The following is a 21,821-nucleotide window of genomic DNA, read 5'->3' as shown; positions in this document are numbered from 1 at the left end:
AAAACAGTGCATACTGTTTGTGGTTCCATTTCTATAAACGTGTAGAACATGCATAATAGCCCATAGTAACAGTAAGAAGGTCAAGGTTACATGGAAATTGGATTGGGGAGCGCAAGGAGGGATGGAAGGGAAGAATGATAAAAAGATAAAAGCACAAGTTGAGGTGGCGGGTATTTTGCTGTGGTCATGGCCTATGGTATATACATCTATCCACATAGGTGGTCCACTGTGTCTATTATTTCTTCATCTCTGGAACTACTATGAAACTGCTCAGAGGAAAGAAGGAAGGGAGGAAGCAAGAGAGAGGAGGATGAAGGGGGAGGGGTGGGAGTGAGGGAGCAGAGGAGGGAAGGAAGGCTAATAATTGAGTCCACATGAGAAGTATGCTGCTTGTGATACCCACATCCTGTATGGCAGTGCCTGGGTTCTCGGTGTACTTTTTGTACTATTCTTTACTTTTCTTTGGGGATTGAATTATTTTTAAAAAGATTTATTTATTTATGTTATTATTTATTATTATTTTTCACTCTCCAAATGGCCACAAAAGCCGAGTGGAGTAGCTGGGATTCAAACTGACATTCCAATATGGAGTGCTGGCATCACACGTGGTGACTTACCTTGCTGTGCCACAAAGCCTGTCCCTAGTAGGTTTGAGTATTTTTAAAATAAAATTGGCAAAAATGCTAACAAAGCTAGTTGGTTATCTTATTAAGAATTATTGGAGGCTGTTCAGGGAGATAAAAACAGCCTGTTTAATAGGAGTGAGTCCTCAAGATTATACTTAAGCAGTATAATTTAGTGATTAGGAATACAGATTCCATCACCAGATTAGGTTCACATCTTAGCTCTGCTAATAATATGATCTTGGGCAAATGGCTTAGACTCTGTTTCTCAACCACCTCATTCTGATAGCACCTACCTCTAATGAGATGTGAGGACCAAATGAATCAGCACTTGAGGTGTGCCTGACACATGTGAGTGTGCAACACAGTTAGACACTGTAGTTATTCACTTGCAAACCACTACCTGCACAGTACTGATGCTCTCCCACCTTGGGTTGTTTGGGGGCCTTCTCTGAGGCAAAAGGATGACTTTATTAGGAAAACAGAACCTGTGTTTCATGGAAACACGAAGGCTGTGGGTTGGGGGCACAATGTATAGAGTTTAGATTAACACTGGATACACTTAGTGGGCCAGGCTCTTTCTAACCAATAGAATAACCAATGGTTGAGTTGTTACAGATGACTAATGTTACTTCTTTGGGTCCAGGGAAAGCTTCATATAGAAAGAATGCACTCAGAACGCTAAGCTAGTGTTTTACTAGACTTCAATTCTAACAGGAAATTTTTGTTGAGTCCTTTCTACCCCTAACTTTGTATTTTGAAAATTTTCAAGACTACAAAAATATCTGAAAGATTGGTGTCATGAATTTACATATTCTTTCACTTAGATTCAACTGTTGCTAACATTTTGCCACATTCACTTTCCACGTGTGTGTCTCTATGCACTTCTTGGACAAACCATTTGAGAATGAGCTGTAGATACGATGACCTTTTCTTGCTAAAACTGAAGTCTGCATCTCCTAAGAACAAAGGCATTCTCCTGCATATCCACAACACTATTATCACCCAGTCAGCTTTAACATTAACATCACTGTCTATTGTGGTCCACATGCAGGTGCTCTCAGTTGTCCCAAACATGTCTTGGCTACTTTTAAATCAGGCATTGCATTTTATTTTCATGGCTCTTTAATTTTCTTCAGTTTAGAACTGTTCCTTTTTTGCAGTGTTTCATGGCATTGGGATTTTTGAGGCATTCAAATCAGTTGTTTTACAGCATGTACCTCAATTTGTATTTCTAAGACCAATACTGAATATAATCACCAGGGAACATTTATTTTTTTGAGTGGCTAAGATTTTTTTTAAAAAAAGTTTTATTTATTTGAAAGGCAGAGTGATGGTTGGGTGGAGGAGAGAAAGGAGAGAGAGAGAGAATGAGTGGAGGGAGAGGGAGAGGGAGGGAGAGAGAATATGAATGATATAAATGAATGTGAATAAATCTTCCAGCCACTGGTTCATGCCCCAAATGGCCACCGCAGCTGGGGTTGGGCTGGGTTGAAGTCAGGAGCCAGGATCCAGGAGCCAGGAACTATATTCAGGTCTCTCCTGGGTGGCAGGGGGCAAGCACTTTGGTCATCCTGTGCTGCTTTCCCAGGTTCATTAGCAAGGAGCTGGATGGGAAGTGGAGCAGCTGGGACTTGAACTGGCACTCCCATATGGGATGCCAGCATCACAGACAACTTCACCTTATGCCACAATACCAGCCCCACTAGGGACCATTTCTGGCAGGAACACTGCATCTTGCATAGAGAATGTTGTAGTTTTGCTGCTTACTAAAATGGATGCACTAGGGATGATGTCAGTGATAAAATATTTATTTTTTAGAAGATTTTTATTTATTTGAGAGGTAGAGTTACAAACACAGAAAGGGAGAGACAGAGACAAAGGTCTTCCATCTTAAGCTGGTTCACGTCCCAAATGGCGTCAATGGCCAGAGCTGGGCCAATCTGAAGCCAGGAGCCAGGAGCTTCTTCCGGGTCTCCCATGCAGGTGCAGAGGCTCAAGCACTTAGGTCATCTACTGCTTTCCCAGGCCATAGCAGAGAGATGGATCAGAAAAGGAGAAGCCAGGACTGGATCCGGTGCCCATATGGGATGCTGGCACCGCAGGTGGAGACAGCCCACTATACCACAGCGCTGGGCCCCAAATCATTAATTTTAAAAATATTGGCAAATCTGGGACAGCACCATGGTGCAGTAGGTTAGTCCTTCACCTGCAGCGACTGCATCTCATATAGGCGCTGGTTCTAGTGCCAGCTGCTCTGCTTTTGATCTAGCTCTCTGCTATGGCCTGGGAAAGCAGTGGAAGATGGCCCCAGTCCTTGGGCCCCTGCACCCATGTGAGAGACTGGGAAGAAGCACCTGGCTCCTGGTTTCGATCAGTGCAGCTCCAGCCATTGTGGCCATTTGGGGAGTGAACCATCGGAAGGCTTTTCTCTCTGTGTCTTTCTCTCTCACTGTCTATAACTCTTATCTGTCAAATAAATAAATAAAATTTTAAAAAATATTGGAAAATCTTTTGAAATTGCTAATGACCTGAGGTATAACTTATTCTTACTAGATAATATTTAAGTATTAAAGACCATTGCACATTAATATGCAATAAAGGGGCCAGCGCTGTGCTGTAGCAGGTTAAGCCTTCACCTGCAGTGTCAGCATCCCTTATAGGCACTGGTTCAAGTCCCAGCTGCTCCACTTCTGGTCCAGCTCCCTGCTAATGCACTTGGGAAAGCAGCAGAGGATGGCCCAAGTGCTTGGGCTCCTGCTCCCACATGATTCAGAATAAGCTCCGACTCCTGACTTTGGTCTGGCCAAGCCCTGGCTGTTGTGGTCTTTTGAGCTAGGAACCAGCAGATGGAAGATCTTTCTCTCTCTGTGTATTTCTGTCTTTCTTTTTTTTTCTTTTTTTTAACTTTTATTTAATGAATATAAATTTCCAAAGTACAGCTTATGGATTACAATGGCTTCCCCCCCCATAACTTCCCTCCCACCCACAACCCTCCCCTTTCCCTCTCCCTCCCCCCTTCCATTCACATCAAGATTCATTTTCAATTCTCTTTATATACAAAAGATCAGTTTAGCATATATTAAGTAAAGATTTCAACAGTTTGCACCCACATAGAAACATACCAGGGGATTCCAATTCAATCCCATCAAGGTGGCATGTACCAATGCCATCTCACTAGTCCCGGTGATCAATTTCTGTTCAAATTGATCATAATGATAGGACTAATAGCCAAAGGGAGCACATAAACAAGACTAGTGTCTGCAAATACTAGCTGATAGAATAAAAAAGGGAGAGAACGATCCAGCATGGGAAGCGAGATACACAGCAGACCCATAGAACGGCAGATGTCCTAAACAGCACTCTGGCCTCAGAATCAGCCCTTAAGGCACGCAGATCTGGCTGAAAAGCCCATGAGAGTATTTTAGGCATGGAAAGCCAAAACACTCTGGCAAAAAAAAAAAAAAAAAACCTACATGTATTTCTGCCTTTCGAATAAATAAGTAAGTCTTTAAGAATGCATTAAGGACCATCGCCTATGAGTCATGACACAAATGAGCTGGCCTGCTTTGTCTAAACTCCTGAGGACTTCCAATAATGAACTCCAGTGTAACAATTGCTTTCAGGTTTTTATAGCCTTGGTTGCACATGGCTCCAGAAAATGCTAGCACTTTTCCTGTCCACTGATGGTCAAGTATGAAAAAAGCAGCTAGAACACCACAGCCTTGGCTAACTGAGAAAGCTTGTTGATGATGAGAGCTTTGACTCTTTGGAGAGGAAGGCCTCTCACTGACCTGGGAGGATCCACTGTGGCAGATGCTGCCCAAGGTTGAGGAAGAGGAGGCTAGAGCAGAAACCAGTGGACTTGATGATGTGGGAAAGTTAGTCAAGGAGGTGATCTGACAGAAGTGATTAGGGCAGGGTATGCTATGAGAGGCCTTTCCCCATTCTTATCTTGTGGAGTTGGCTCAACTAGCCTTATCATAGTTTCTGTTTAGCTTGTCCAATTGGCAGGGGGGAGGTCACAATGGAAGTTGCAGTGAGTTTATGGTAAAATGTCAGAATAGGGCTCTAAGGAAATCCTTTTTAAAACTTCAAAACTTGAGATACTTCAAACTCTGCATGAAAATTAACTAGAAAGGATCATGGACCTAAATGTAACTCTACAGTTTCTACAAGAAAACAGGAGAAAATCTCTGTAACTTTAGATTAGACAATGGGTTATTTGAAAGATTTTTTCAGGAAAGGCAGAATAAAAGGACAAACCATACAAGATAAAAAGTTGCTATAGGTTCACCAACATTAAAAAAAATTAACTTCTACTCTTCAGAAGATACAATTAATAGAGTGGAAGGATAACTTACAACCAGAGAGAAGGTATTTACTAAACATACATCTGAGAGAAAGTACTCATACCCAGAGCATATAAAACACTCTTAAAACTCCCTAAGATTAACATCAAATTACTACATGGGAACAGATTTGAATAGACACTTGGTAAAGATATTTGCACAACAGTATCATCAGTCATTAGAGTAGTGCAAGTTTAAACTGCAGTGAGTGTACCCAAGGTGCCAGCGTTAGGATGACTGAGTCCCGCATTTGAGCACTTGCATTTGATTCTTCACTCTGGTTCCTGATTCCAGCTTCCTGCTAATATAGTTCTTATGCCTTTCTTTGGCTTGAGTAATTGGGGTTCCTGCCACCTAAGTGAGAGGTCTCGGTTGAATTCCCAGCTGTCAATTCCAGCTTCAGCCCAGTGCTGGTCATGGTGGGCATTTGGTGAGAGAACTGATTGACTCTCAAGTAACTATTTTTAAATACTAAAAAAAAATAGATATTCCACTATATATCTACTAGCATAAAAGCTACATTAAAAAAGTTTTATTTTTTAACTTATTTGAAAGAATGAGAGAGAGAGAGAGAGAGAGAGAGAGATTGATTGACCTTCCATCTGCTGGTTCACTTCCCCAAATGCTGGTAACAGCCAGGGTTGGGCCAGGACTATGCCAAGGATATAGGTCTCAGTGTGTGGGTCTCCTACATGGGTGGCAGAGACCAGAATACTCGAGTTACCATTGGCTACCTCCCAGGGTGCACATTAGCTGGAAGCAGAGTAGCTGGGACTCAAACTGGGCACTCTGATATGGGATGCAGGCATCCCAAGTGTTATCTTTTTATTTATTTATTTATTTGACAGGTGGAGTTAGAGAGACAGAGAGAAAGGTCTTCCTTCCATTGGTTCACCCCCCAACCTCCCCCCAAATGGCTGCTACCGCCGGAGCTGCGCTGAACTGAAGCCAGGAGCCAGGTGCTTCCTCCTGGTCTCCCATGCGGGTGCAGGGCCCAAGCACTTGGGCCATCCTCCACTGCCTTTCCAGGCCACAGCAGAGAGCTGGACTGGAAGAGGAGCAGCCGGGACTAGAACCCGGTGCCCATATGGGATGCCGGTGCCACAGGCGGAGGATTAGCCAAGTGAGTCACGGTGCCAGCCCCCCAAGTGGTATCTTAATGCTGTGCCACAACGTCCAGTTTCTAAATGTTTGTTAAAAAAGTTGAAATCTGAGGACTAGGACAACACATGTTGCAAGTGCCACTCTCGAACATTGTTGGTGAGAGTGCAGACTGCAGCAGCTACTTGGCAAACAGTTTAGCTGTGTGTTAAACAGTTAAATATACACTTAGTAGGTAATGCACTGTCCTACCCCTAGATATTTACACCAAAGAAATGAAGACACATATTCACACACAGACCTGCATGTGAGTGCTGCTAGCAGCTTTATTTATAATTGCAAAAAGTTGGAAAACACAGTTCTATATAAACTGATGAAATGGATAAACAAACTGGTGTAACTACACAATTGGAATATTACTCAGCAATAGGTAGAGGCAGCAACATGAATAGTAGTTTAATCTCTAAAGGATTATGCTGAGTAAAAGGAGCCAGACACAAGAGGCTACACTTACTACATGATTTTGCTTATAAGACTCTGTGGAAAGAAAAACTACAAGAATAGAAACAGGGTGAGTGGTTTGAGGGCCTGGGTCTGGGGATGGGAGCAGACGATTGATTGGAAAGGACCATGAGGGACCTTTTTGGGTTGATAGAAATGTTCTACATCCGGAATTTGGTGGTGGTTACATAACCACGTGTTTGCCAAAACTCAGCAAACTTTACAGTGTGAATTGAAATACATAAAAATTATACCTCCATAAGCCTGACTTAAGAAAACAAGTCTACAGACTTACATGGAAATAAACCTAAGAAAAAGATAACTTACAGGTTTTCCAATTGAAGAGTCGTCATGAGGATGTTCTCAACTGTGGTAAGTGGTACTTGTGTTGTTCCCAAGTCTCTGAAGGAGAAAGCCCAAACATTCATGGTGTGGACCTCAATAAAAAGATCTGTCCTTAAAAAGGTTGTTTCAGGAAGATGTGGTTACATCAGTTTTGGCTTCTCTATAAAGCAAGACAGCTCAAGAGTTTGTCATGGAGACCGTTCCAGAAAGCCCTGGTTGAAATGACTTTACTATTTGCATCATCAGATTAATGACCTTGGCATTGAAGAGTAGAACCTACACCTTTTTCTGCCATTGTCTTATTTTTCATTTTATACTACACTGACCTCTTTTAATTCTTATTTTTTTCTTTAAAAAATTTACATCTATACCTCTTTGCTTGGGATAAATGGTATTCCTAACATGTATTTGCATGTAACACTGTCTCGCCCTGCCAGCTGTCTTTCCCATGATAAATTCTTTCTCAGTTCTTGCCTCAGTCAATAACTTTTTTTCAGTAACCTAATTTATTTTTTTTCAGTAATCTAATTTAAAATCATGACTTTTTAGCCTCAATCTCAAATATTTAATGTTTGATGAAAATAAAAAAGGATTAGTTTAATACTTACAGATATTTTAATGCTGGCAGTTTAAAAAGATACGAATCTTCAACATTTGTCAGAGGATTATGATTGAGATTTCTGAAAAATGCAATGGAATTAAAGTTATCGGCCTTTCAATAAGCACAAGATTGTATGAGAAATTATATTCTTTTTTGTGTAGACATTTTAGGCTTAAAATTACTTTCTGTGTACTTATAAATCACCCTTAGAATTCAAAAAGCACTTGCTCTTTGGGAACTACCTATGTCTCTTAGAGGATGAATGGAGAAGAGAAAGAGAAAGAGAAAAGATACAAAAAAATGCATAATAAACAAAAAATATGCAAAAGAACTTTTTAGGTGAAAAGCCTTAGAAGTGGAGCCAGTGTTTTGCCTAGCAATTAACAACCAGATTGGGATACCTACGTCTCAAATCAGATGCCTGGGTTTGATTCCCAGTTCCATCTTCTAATTGCAACTTCCTGTTAATGCAGACCCTGGGAGGCAGTGGTGATGGCTCAATTGGTTGAGTTTCTGCTGCCTACTTGGAGACGTGGACTGGTTTCTGGTTCCCAGCTTCAGCCTGGGCCTGGCCTAGCCTCGCCTGAGCCATTGCAGGTATTTGGGAAATGAGCTAGTGGATGGGAGCTGTCTGTGTCTTAAAAAAGAAAGACGTATAGAAGTGACCACACTGATAGGGAAGCCCTTTTTTGTGTAGGAAACACTAATCCTGTGTTCTCCATAATTCAAGGTGCTTGCCTTTCATCTTTAGAAATTTTAAACAAGCCATGACTTAATTCATTTAGTTGATGGAAAAAGAACCCACGTCAAAGCCATACTCTTGTCACGTTCTTCCACTGGTGTTCTCATTTCACATCACACATCTTCACATCACATCACATCACATCACACCACATCATCACGTCACATCACGTCACATTGCATCACATCACATCACAGTCTTTGTTACGTTGCTTGTCATCACCTGTTGGCCTGTCAGTCTCCTGGCCTGTAGCTTCTTGAGGGCAGGGATATTGTTATTGTCTTTGTTATGCCTGTGTGTGGCATAGTGCCTGAAATTTTCTGCATGGTTAATAAATATTTGTTGAGTAAAGAAATCACATTTTGTTTCCATACCAATACAATGAATAAATTCATGTTGTGGGAAATTTCATTCCTAAATGTTGTAATAGATTTTTAAATTTTTTAAAGCAAGCAAACAAAAACAAAAACAGGTAAAAAAACTGCCTTTAGTTTAACTCTACTCAAAAACATACTGTACTGTTACAGACTGTGAAAATAATAATTCTTACAGATGATATTGATTGGGCTGCCAAGCATCTGTGTTCAGCATTCAACACTGGATGTTCCCAATAACCTCTGTGATAGGTATTGTACCCCAGTAGCCTATGTGATATATATTGTGCTGGGTCACAGAGGCTGTGTAACTTGTTGTAGGTCACTGCACTTGTAAGAAGCAAAGCTGGAGCTTGAGCTCAGTCCTGCCCCAGACTGTGTCTAATATGTGTGCAGAAAAGGGTCCAAATATTTGTCACTTTAATCTGAAGCTTGAGATGACTAAATATAGAAGTACTTTGAAAATTTCATCAACCTTCTCAGGATAGCGCTCATGAAAATTAGTTTCTCTTTTTATTCCTTTTCCCTAATCTTATCCCACGATTAGATATTTAGCTCAGAGTCATTGAGACTAGAGATTTAAAAGCATGTTGTAGGTGACATCAGTGGAAACCTATGTAAACAGTGGAGTGAGAACATTTGAAAATTTATCCCTTCATAAAGGGAACAACAAAATGGTAAAAGTGGTCAGAATCAAGTTTTTGATAATTCTGGAAATTTAACCAAAGGCTTGCAGCCACCTGTGGGGCATTTACTCAAGAAAATTGGCTGACTTTCTGTAAGAATAGTGAGATTTGTGTGGGTTTTGTGTATTTAACTTGCCCTAGACAGTTCCTCCCTGGCAAGCTCAGTGTTAGCCTTAAAAATAGGCTTGGCAGCTTATGACAAGAGCCTCGGGTGATGACTGACATAAATAAGAGTGTCAATTGTTAAATCAACAACGGGAGTCACTGTGCACTTACTCCCCATGTAGGATCTCTGTCCTTAATGTGTGCTACTATGTGAATTAATGGTATAACTAGTACTCAAACAGTACTTTATACTTTGTGTTTCTGTGTGGGTGCAAACTGCTGAAATCTTTACTTAGTATATACTAAGTTGATCTTCTGTATATAAAGATAATTGAGAATGAATCTTGATGAAGAATGGGATGAGAAAGGGAATGGGAGATGGGATGATTGCAGGTGGGAGGGAGGTTATTGGGGGGGAAAGCCACTACAATCCAGGAGTTGTACATTGGAAATGTATATTTATTAAATAAAAGTTAAAAAAAAGAAACATCTGCTTTAGGAATAGACTGATGTCTTAGCAATATTTGGGTTTAGGTTTTTGGATTGTGGATTAATTTTATTTTTAATTTGTTGCTTCTCAAATTTTTTTTAAATTATGAGATGTATTACTTGCATACTCAAAGTCATATGTAACCACATGACTATTGGATAATGTTTGAACTTTGTCTAAGTTATTTTGTCTACATTTGAATCAAATCAGGAATTATAATGAGAAAAGAGAAGTATGTGTAAAATGAGCAACAACAACAACAAAAAAAACTCAAACTCTCAAAAAAAAATAGCCTGTATGCCCAGTATCAGAGAGAGTGAGGGAGAGAGAGGGAGAGGGATAGAGGGACAGAGGGAGAGAGGGAGACAAGGAGGGAGGGAGGGAGGGAGAGAGGGAGAGGGAGAGGGAGAGGGAGAGGGAGAGGGAGAGGGAGAGAGAGAGAGAGAGAGAGAGAATGAATGGAGATGAGCATGCAGAATGAAGCTGAGCTCCTCCAAAGTGCATCCCAGTGAGCTATCAGAATCTTGGGCCATCTTCCACTGCTTTCCCAGGCCATAGCAGAGAGCTGGATTGGAAGTGGAGCATCCAGGTCTCAAACCGGCACCCATATGGGATGCTGGCACTTCAGGCCAGGGCATTAACCTGCTGTGCCACAGCACCAGCCGTGTCACTGACTTTCAAATAAATGAATAAATCTTAAAGAAAAAAGTAAAAGAACAAAAAAACCCTAAAGCCAATGAAGAGAATACTTTAAGAGAAGCATATGGTGCAGAGGAAGAATTACCTTAAGAGAAAAGAAGACCTCTTGCTACACAGATGAGAATATGGTGCAGATGAAAAGATTATGAGAAGAAAAGTGTAATAGTTGCAGGAAGTGACAATGTGAAAACTTGTGAACCCTTACAAAACACCCCAAAGGGCAGACCTGAGTTGTTCTCTTCATCTGTAAGGTTTATGCCTCTCTCTGAGTTTGGGGAGATGCTGTTTGGATTCCAGGACACACCACAGAGGGAGGACTGTGCCAGCAGTGTGCAAATGCAGGTGTATCCACAGCTTGCCTGAAGGAGGCGATGCCCATGGCTGACCTTCAGTGTACGACCACACCCAGCTCACCTACAGTGTCAGCAGTGGGGTGAATATCCGAGGAGGGAGAAAGCCTGGACTCTCCTCCTAGTCACCCACAGTGCTTGTGAGTAACAGACGAGTGAGCATGTGGGTGTGCTCTGTCTGGGTAAGGGAGCCCCTCTCTACACTCTAGAGTCCTTCCACTACTAAACTATGAAACTTGTATTGTGAGGACCAATGAAGTGACTAAAACAATTTTTAGAAAGAAGCCAATGAGTTAAGATTTAATGCACATGAATGAAGCAGAAGAAATAAAGTATACTTAATGTTTAGAATTATCAATTACTGCTGATTTTCCATAATATATTTCATTTCTGATTTCACTGAAAGATTTGATGAGTATTAATATTCGAAGAGAGTTATGTCACTGGTAAGCTCTTGGCATGTCTTTGAGGTGGATTTCAGATTCACAATAGACTGATCCTACCACACTGCTGTTATACACAGAGGCTTCATTCAGAAGAATGTTTACTGGGCTGCATGTAGTACGTGCAAAGTAACGGTGAATGCAGATTTTGCTGAGCGTGAGCTTAACCTAATTTGGGGAATCCCTTATAATGAAACATGCAGAATTATGAATATAAAAATTGCTCCAGCCCCTCCCAGGACCTTGGAAGGGGCACGTGCAAGCGTAAAGCCTTGAAGCTTAGACTCCAGTTCATGATGAATCCAGCTTAGCTGGAACTCTTTTCTGGACTGTGTAATGCAGTGAACAGCATTGTTTTCACTTTAAAAACCCTCATCTTTGGTCATAAGATCACTGGTGTCTTCCTGGGGCAACGGTGATACCAAAAGTTTCCTTGAAGCAGATTTGCTTTGTCTAATAAAAGAATATGTCCCCAAATAAAGGAGACCAGCTCCCAACACACACTTGGTGTATTACAGCCATTGTGCCAATTTTTGAAGCAACCACGAGTTAGATATGTTCAGATCGCATGATAAGAGAATTAGTTTCCAATACCAGCTAGCTCTGGTTTTTGCATCACCATGAAGCAAATGCTTTTTTTCTTTGGCTTAAGATGGACACAGAATCTTGAGATAAATGAACTGGTGCCTCGTGCACTGTGCGCCATCCCTAGCTCTGCTCCTACTTTTTCAGCTCCTCTCTCTGGCCTTGCTGCACAGATGCTAGCATGGCTGTCACTCATTTTCCCATCAGTGTCCAACTTCCCCCTGCTGGCATGAAAGTCTCTGGAGACAAAGCTTCTGTCCTGTTCCAATTTGTACCCCCAGCACTTAATACAGCACCTGGCACTCGGTGGGCCTGGCACTCAGTGAATGTTCTTAAATGAATTCATTACTTTTCATATGCTGTGATTCCACAGATTTTCTCCCTGTGTTGTCTACAGAAAACTGTACTGGAACTCGGCCCCTTAGGAGGGAATCTAATGGAATGATATATGTTGAGGCCATTTTTACTGATGCTACCAAAACCACTTGGTGTTGGGGCTCCAGGAACCAGCTCCCCAGTGTATGGATATAGGAAAAACAGACTCTCAGTGTTCTTCCCCAAGATCTGCAGGCACTGTTGGTCCATCCTCCACACATCCTAAAACCTTCCCTCATAACCAGAATGGTTATGACTGGGATTCTGAACTACAGAACAGGTGGATAGTCTTTCAACATCAGGTTTAGTGGAGAATCTGTATCTTGAATCTAAAATTCCCTTGGGCCATTGAACATCACAGAATTGTTGAGTTGAAAGTGAATAAAACTCACTTTCTGTTGCAGTTTAGTCAGGACAAAATATGTGGGATTAGGCTAGAGCAGTGTATTTTCTTATTTTTTTTAACACTACAGTTTAACATATATGCCACTTCTTCCTATTTCAAAAGTTATTAGTATCCACAGATAATTTATAAATTGAGAGCTAAATACATTTTGGAAAAAGCTTATGATCTGGGTGGGTGATGGGGAGAGATGTGCCCTTTGGCTGGGTCCCAAGAATTATTTTTGCATTAGGATTTAAAAGCAGGTAACCCTGAGAAAGCACCAGAACCTTTTTCTCCCAGAATACTTTGTGTTAGATTTTTGGAAAAAAAAATGGAAATGAAGACCTTCTTTGCAGAGTTTATATACAGGGCTTAATACCCAGATAAGCATAACTATATACAATTTTTATACACAAATTGTTTTTAAATATGTATTCATCATCTATTGCACTTACACATTGTGCAAAAACTGCATTCCATGCCATGCCTGAAATGTCCCAAAGCTCAGTTCTGTCAGTAAATTGCAACCAAGATTTCTACAAAAAAAGACACGAGTGAAAGAGAATGAAGAAGAAAAAAAGAAATATTTTCAGAATACTCTTCTTTCAGGAGTGATTCTAATTTTTATAGATGAAACAATACTTCCACATTTTATCTACACACTAAAGAATTTACTGGTACTGGAAGATTTGGTTTCTGAATTATACTTGCACATTTACATTAAATTTCATCATATTATTTTCATATTACATGACATACTTGTACTGTGTGATCTTTATTTCTCTGGAACAGAGTTTCACAACTTGAATGCTATTGACATTTTGGACTCGATAATGCTTTTCTTGTGGAGGTTTGTCCTGTACATAGTAAGTGGCTTAACAGCAGGCTGGGCTTAGCTCACGCAGTGTCAGCAGCACGTGCAGGGCTGCAAGCTGTTACCTGAATGCAAAATCATGTTGGCTGAGAAGCCCTGCTCTGTGGGATTCACTCTGACCTTTGTACCTGATAGTATTTTTGCTAGAGAGGAAAAGGACCTGTTACAGAATTTTAGCAACCTTCTACTACAAATGTAAAGTAGAATCTTAACCCTATTTCAAGGTGAACAGTGAAGATTTATTAAAATTCCAAATGTGATGAAATTGTAACTTACATAGACTGCAAAAAAGGGAGTGACTCAAATGCACGTCTTTCGATAAACTCTATTTTATTGCAGGATAAATCTCAAGGAAAAGGAAAACATTGCCTTGGTTAGCTATTACCTATATAGTCAGTGGGGATAATAAAATTTGCATTTGATAATGTTGGATATGCAGTTTTTACCTAAACTGTAAAGCTTTGGACTTATATTTGACCCTCTGGAGATACTACCCCTTCTTACAACCTCTCCTAATAGTCTCACTGTTAGAACCTTCATCAATGACATACACAACTATAGATCTTGATAGACTGTGGTGGTAAACTTTCCTGAGTGCAGAATTGATTAGATGAACTTTCATAGTCTTCATCCATTTGAAACAAGGAGCAAAGCTGTCATCTCCATTTTTAATGTCTAATATTCCAAAGAATACTCACATTTTCACATCTTTCCTGGTTTAGTCCTAGTTTTCTAACTTCATTCAATACCAGAAAAAAAGATGCCCTTTTGAATCATTTGAAATGAAATTGGTTCTCTAATTAATTCATTATTTTGAACTGATTCAGAATTACACTTTCTGTCATACTAAAGGAAATTTATTTGTTGCTTGTTGCTTGATAGTCCATGAAAGCCATGATAGAACCGTCAGAAAACTGCACGACACTGGATTCCCACTCGAAAACACTCTTGGTGGTAGAGGACTCTTACTTCCACTGATTACAATTTGACCCTCACTTTTCACCTGCAACTCATCTGTTGGTGGCTCCATCTCTAGAATCTTCTTCTCTCACCTGTCCCACGCGCAGTCACCAGTGGGACTTGCCCTAAGTGACTCTCCGAGGCCAACATCACTAGGTGCTTACAGAAGAGGCAGATTCTCAGCCCTGTTCTAGACTGACTCAGGCAGTTACTGTGGGGGTAGGGTTCAGAGCCCCAGGTAACTGTGGTGCAAGCTCAAGTCTGTTTTAGAGCACTGCTGTGACAGCATGGTTCCCCATGGTGACTCTTGCTCAGCATTCAAAGGCCTGGAAGACCTGGCTTCACCCTCCAGCTTTCCCTGCATCTCTGTGCCTCAGAAGCTTCCATGTTTTCCCTTTCTCCCACGATATTCTCTCCAAGACGTCTGATGATGCCCACTGCCCCCTTGGAAGTCCTGTTCAACTGGCATTGCTCCCTGGTTCCATCGTCCCTGACCCAGCCCAAAGTCTTCTCCCTCGTCTGGACTCTATATCCATTTCTTTTGATATCGTTACTTGTGCCTTCCATTTCCCCAGAGCATAAACTTCTTGAAAGCATGGATTTGGCCTTGCTCATCTACATTGCCCACTATGTTTAAAACTGACTCATGGAAATGACTCAGGTGTTTGTTAAATGAAGGAATGGTTGAGTAGGTAGAAGAAGGACAAGTGAATTTTTAAAAAGCAGTGTGGTTTTATTATTCCCTGGTCCCTCTGCAGCACTCTGTCAGCTACATAGTGCTTGTTGGGTATTGGTTTGAGCTTGTGTATTTGTTTCCCCTGCAAGATTGTGAGCTCTTGGGAAGGTGGGATCCTGTCTTACTCATTTATGTGTCTCCAGTACTAGGCAAAGTGTTTGGCTTTCTCTTTCAGCTTTAAACAATTGATTGGCATTTTGAAAATGAAGTGAATACATATGCTAGCATAAACTAATTAGGCTACAAAGGATTTTCCAGCAGAAACAATGAAGGGCCTATTCTACCAGCAGTAGTCTCATTTGTTTTTCTCCAAACCATGTTTGCAAGGTTCCGGAGCCCAGATGGGAAAGGTGCTCAAGAGGAAACATGCAGATGTGGTTGTCCCCGTATGGCCTAGAAGTTCTGATCATCATTCAAAGGAGTGTTGTGAGTATCACATGCTGCTATGTTCCTTAAGCCTTGTACTTTTGAGACAAGAATCTATTTGCTGAAGAGGCCCAGTAATTAGCCTAATAAGGATTAATGATGTGCACTTCCCAATATTATGTAGCCATTGTTTTAATTATCTATTTCCAACATGGGTATAATAGTTCCTTAATTGAAATAAGAGAGGGAAGAGATGTATAATTTGGGGCATGCTCGGGCTGACTTGCCCCAATTGGTAGAGTTGGAAACATACCAGGGGATTCCAATTCAATCCCATCAAGGTGGCATGTACCAATGCCATCTCACTATTCCAAGTGATCAATTTCAGTTCATAATTGATCATAATGAAAGGACTAAGAGTCAAAGGGAGCACATAAACAAGTCTAGTATCTGCTAACACTAACCAATAGAATAAATAAAGGGGAGAGTGATCCAACATGGGAAGTGAGATACTCAGCAGACTCATAGAATGGCGGATGTCCTAAATAGCACTCTGGCCTCAGAATCAGCCCTAAAGGCACTCGGATCTGGCTGAAAAGCCCATGAGAGTATTTCAGGCATGGAGAGCCAAGACATTCTGGCAAAAAGATCTCTGTGAGTGAGATCCCAGTGGAAAGAACAGGTCTTCAAAGAGGGAGGTGCCTTTCTCTGAAGGGAGGAGAGAACCTCCACTTTGACTATGACCGTGTCTAAACAAGATAAGAGTCGGAGAACTCAGAGGGCTTCCATAGCCTTGGAAACTCATGACTGGTGCATAGGGAGATTACTGATGCCATAAACAGGAGTGTCAATTGGTAAAGTCAACAACAGGAGTCACTGTGCACTTACTCCTCATGTAGGATCTCTATCCTTAATGTGCTGTACACTGAGGCTTAATGCTATAACGAGTACTCAAACAGTATATTTCACTTTGTGTTTCTATGGGGGTGCAAACGATTGAAATCTTTACTTAATGTACACTAAACTGATCTTCTGTAAAAAAAAAAAAAGAAATTATCAATTCCCAACTTGACTCTCACTGGGATTAAACATGACAATAGGTCTGATCTGATTTCATCATCATTTAAAAAAATCATCTATTATTTTTCACTTTATGTTTCTGTGTGGGAGCAAACTGTTGAAATCCTTACTTAATGTATACTAAGCTGATCTTCTGTATATTAAGATAATTGAAAATGAATCTTGATGTGAATGGAAGGGGAGAGGGAGTGGGAAAGGGGAGGGTTGTGGGTGGGAGGGACGGTATGGGGGGGGAAGCCATTGTAACCCATGAGTCGTACTTTGGAAATTTATATTCATTAAATAAAAGATAAAAAAAAGAAATCATTAAAAGGTTAACTTATTCAAGATTAGATCATCTAACAACTTTCAGTTGACAGCATTCAAATTAATGTTGTTGGTTTATGTTTTCTTCCCTTTGTTGTATTAAACCAACTTGTTCAAACCTTGTTTGTAAAGGCCAGATGATAAATGTTTGAGACTTGGTGGGCCACATATTGTCTCTGTTGCATTTTCTTGTTTCTTTGTTTCTCTATACAGTCCTTTATAAATATAAAACTCATTCTTAACTTAGGACCTGTATGAAGACAGACCTTGGATCCAATTTCATCCATTGCTTGTAAATTAAATACAAATATAATCCGTGGCTCACTAGGCTAATCCTCCGCCTTGCGGCGCCGGCACACCGGGTTCTAGTCCCGGCCTGGGTGCCGGATTCTGTCCTGGTTGCCCCTCTTCCAGGCCAGCTCTCTGCTGTGGCCAGGGAGTGCAGTGGAGGATGGCCCAGGTACTTGAGCCCTGCACCCCATGGGAAACCAGGAGAAGCACCTGGCTCCTGCCATCGGATCAGTGCAGTGCGCCGGCTGCAGCACGCTGGCCGCGACAGCCATTGGAGGGTGAAACAATGGCAAAGGAAGACCTTTCTCTCTTTCTCTCTCTCTCTCTCTCTCTCTCACTCACTCTCTCACTGTCCATTCTGCCTGTCAAAAAAAAAAAAAACCACAAAGCACATAATAGGTATTCCATGTTAGAGATATGAGACCCTACAGTGTAGACTTCCAGAAGAAACCTTAGAGATTATCCAGCTGGGACCCATATTTGTTTCCTAGATAATGTAACTAAAATCTCATAAATAAGTATGATTAACTGACTTACAAGTGTTGGAGGGATAGCAGGCCTTCAAATGAGTCCTTATGTAATTCAGTCAAGTCATTTTCACTGAGGATTCTGGAAAATGAAAGAGGTACTTCTGAATCAAAATGACAACTAACTGCAGCTGTTTGCTTCATAGGACTAAGTCTGTATGTAGAGGAAACTTTGGTAATGGTGCTGTTTAAATACCCAGATTCTAATTTACTTCTAGGGTGGCAATGTCTGTTGTATTTTAATTTAAACCATTTTTCCCACTCTCCCTTTTTTGTCCATCTCTATACACCTATCCGTCCTTCCCACCAAATCATAAATGTAATGTCTGCTCTGTAGGTCACAATGTCCCTGTTAGAACCTAACACTGGGAGGCACCAAGATTGGCAGAACTGCCATTTCCTTCTGTTTTTTCCCCAAGCCCTACTACCGAAGCCCCATGTTTGAGGTATGCCGGGGCTACAAGTTAAGGTTGACCAGGGAGGCAGTAATGATGGCTGAGTATTTAAATCCCTGCCATCTATGTAGGAGAACAAGACTGAGTTTGAGGTTCCTGAGTTTGACTGACCCAGTCTCACCACTACAGGCATCTGGGGAGTGAACAGTGTATGATAGCATGCTGCCTTTGCCTCTCAAATAAGAAAAATTAAATTTTCTTCCCCTTCCCTTTATCCCTTAGCCTTTCCAACTCCCGTCTTCACTCTTCAGAGGAAACTAGTGTTATTTACTTTTGTGTCAGATGACTCTGATTTTTCCTTTTTCCAAAGATTTATTTATTTATTTGAAAGTCAGAGTTACACACAGAGAGAAGGAGAGGGGAGAAGGTAGAGGGGAGAGGAAGGTCTTCCATCCGCTGGTTCCCTCCCCAATTGGCCACAACGGATGGAGCTGTGCTAATGAGGAGCCAGGAGCTTCCTCCAGGTCTTCCCATGTGGGTGCATGGGCCCAAGGACTTGGGCCATCTTCCACTGCTTTCCCAGGCCATAGCAAAGAGCTGGATCAGAAGTGGAGCAGCTGAGACTCGAACCGGCACCCATATGGGATGCTGGCACTGTGGGTGGTGGCTTTACCTGCTATGCCACAGTGCCAGCCCTGACTTTGATTTTTCTTACAAGTTTGGGACATCTTTAAACGAAGCATAACCAAAATAAATACAAACTGTGTGTATTGTATTTAAGAAACATCATAAATTAAAAGTCACAACTGCCTGATTCTAGCATTTTCCCATCAGAAATGAGATAGTAGGCTAAGGGGAAACTTTTATCTTTTTTAAAAAAGATTTTATTTATTTGTTTCAGAGTTATAATTACAGATGGAGAGAAGGAGAGACAGAAAGGTCTTCTATCCACTGGTTCACTCCCCAAATGGCTGCAATGGCTGTAGCTGGGCCAATTGGAAGCCAGGAGCCAGGATCCATGAGCCTCTTTGGGGTCTCCTACATGGGTGCACAGACCTAAGTGCTTGGGCCATCCTCTACTGCATTCTCAGGCCATAGCAGAGAGTTGGATTTAAAGTGGAGCAGCTGGGACTAGAACTGGTGCCCGTACAGGATACCGGCGCCGCAAGTAGCAGCTTAGCCCACTGCACTACTGCAGCACTGCACAGGCCCTGGGAAAATTTATCTTAAAGTGATCATAACCCTTCTCCTTTGTCTGTTATATGTCTTGTTTGTATTCAGAAATAATTTATGATGTCTGTACAAGTTGTCCCAGTGATATAACACGCAAACTGTCGTGAAAAATGTCAATTAATTCCTTTTTTTTATTATGTTACACTCAGCACTTCAAAATTTCTAGTTCACTGGCCTAGGTGACATGATAGATTTTTATTTTTAGTTAATTACTTTGAATGTTAAGTATTTTCCCCCAAAATTGGGAGTCTAAACTGATTCCTTTCAAAAATCAGTAAGGAAAAGATAATTCAACAAATGGACAGTGGACAAAACCTCAACGAAACATAGATGTTCAATAAGTATATAAAGACATTTAAATTTATGAGTAATCAGAGAAATACAGATTCATCTGGGAACCCTTTTATTTGCCAGTCACATTAGCAAAAAGACAAAGAGCATCCCGAGGTGAAAAGGTGAAGGGAAGAGTCAGTGTTGGGGCATAGCAGGCTAAGCCGTCACTTGAGAAGCGTAAATTCCATATTGGAGAGCCTGGTTAAAGTCTTGGGCCCTCTGCTTCTGAGCCAGATGCCTGCTAGTGCACCTAGGAGGCAGCAGATGATGGCCCAAGTGCTTGATTCCTCGTCATCCCTGTGGGAGACCCAGAATCAAGTATTAGATCTTAGCTTTGGCCTGGCCCAGCCATGGCTGTTTTGGGCATTTGGGGAATAAAGCAGTGGATGGAAGATTCTGTCTTTCTCTCACTCTCTCATTTGCTCTCACTCTATCTCCCCCTCCCCCCACTCCCATAGTTCAAGTAAACAAATACATCTTTTTAAAAAGGATGAAGGGAAATGAATGTTCTTATATTCTGTTAGCTGGAGTGTAAGTATGTGTGCACAGCTTTTCTGAAGGCAATTAAAATTTCCTATTTCCGTAGTCTTCATCCATTTTCATTCTTTTTTTTGAGATTTATTTATTTATTTGAAAGTCAAGTTACACACAGAGAGAAGGAGAGGCAGAGAGAGAGAGAGAGAGAGAGAGAGAGAGAGAGGCAGAGAGAGAGAGAGGGGTCTTCAATCCACTGGCTCACTCCCCAGTTGGCCACAATGGCCGGAGCTGTGCTGATCCAAAGCCAGGAGCCAGGAGCTTCTTCAAGGTCTCCCACATGGGTGCAGGGGCCCAAGCACTTGGGCCATCTTCCACTGCTTTCCCAGGCCATATCAGAGATCTGGATCAGAAGTGGAGCAGCCAGGACTCAAACCAGCGCCCATATGGGATGCTGGCATGGCCGGCGGAGGCTTTTCCGCTATGTCACAGTGCTAGCTGCCCCTTTTTCTTTCTAGACTTCTATTTTGCAAAATGCTTGTCCATGTTCACAAGTGTGCACAAGGATTTTCCTTGCCGCAATACATAAGTGGACATAATTGAAAATCCATCAATAGAGGGATTATTAAGTAAACTGTGAAATGGCCATCCATACTATAGAATATCATGCAGGAGTTAAATGAATAGGGTAACTGACTGAGTACTAGGAGGGAAAGAAATCCAGGAGAAACCATGAAGTGAAAGAACCAAGTTGCAGGATGTTACTATTTAGGTTAAAAAAAGAAAGAAACCACACAACACAGCTATTATGCTCTATGTAAATATGTTTGTAGGTAATTTTTTGGAAGGATATATGCCAAACTCAGAGCAGTAATTATTACCTCATAGGCAGGGAGTTAGGACATAATGAAGGTCTTCACTATCCCTATCACTTTTTATCTACTAAGAATGTAATGGTATTACTGATAAAATGCAAATAAATAGAAGTAGTTTCTTATTTCAAATTCTGTGCCTTGTTAAAACAACCATAGAATTATAATCAACAGATGTTGATTGTGACATGGAGAGGGGAATGCTTTTTCTGACATACTGACCTCAAAATAGTAGAACAAGAAAGCTCTTACAATGCAGTTAGTTTTGTGTATTCATGTTTGGGAGCATGTACTCACAGTGTCTCAGCCCAGCGGTATGCTTTCCATACATTTTCATCAATGAAAGAAATCGAGTTTCCTTGGAAATTTCTGTAAAGGAACACAGTTCACATCCTTGAATGGGTTGGAAAAGAATGAACAGAACGAGGAAAAAAATCATGGCACCCTCATGGGGGAGTATTGAAATACAGAAATATTATCAGCTTTCTAATAAATACCAGTGCTTTTATGTTCCGTAGCTCTCTGCTTCCCAGTTTGCTCACTCAATAAATAATGAGGGGCCACTGACATAAACAATGAAGCATCCTCTCAGAAGCTTAACTTCATCTCTGTCCAGT

General features: G+C 41.2%; 1 protein-coding gene across 1 annotated transcript in view; it reads right to left on the bottom strand.

Annotated features, from left to right (window-relative positions):
* LOC103346478 (leucine-rich repeat-containing protein 37A3) overlaps positions 1-21,821 on the bottom strand; it is a 42,316-nt gene that overhangs the window by 11,022 nt on the left and 9,473 nt on the right. Inside the window, 7 exon segments of the mRNA XM_070067667.1 lie at positions 6,905-6,979; positions 7,531-7,602; positions 13,213-13,293; positions 13,908-13,977; positions 14,139-14,140; positions 17,908-17,979; positions 21,502-21,573. Of these exon segments, the coding sequence (XP_069923768.1) occupies positions 6,905-6,979; positions 7,531-7,602; positions 13,213-13,293; positions 13,908-13,977; positions 14,139-14,140; positions 17,908-17,979; positions 21,502-21,573 (444 nt within the window).

The sequence above is a fragment of the Oryctolagus cuniculus genome, assembly GCF_964237555.1.
Source record: "Oryctolagus cuniculus chromosome 17 unlocalized genomic scaffold, mOryCun1.1 SUPER_17_unloc_2, whole genome shotgun sequence".
NCBI classification, from domain to species: Eukaryota; Metazoa; Chordata; class Mammalia; order Lagomorpha; family Leporidae; genus Oryctolagus; species Oryctolagus cuniculus.
Note: the sequence above shows the minus strand (reverse complement) of the source record. Positions and strands in the feature narration are given on the sequence as shown.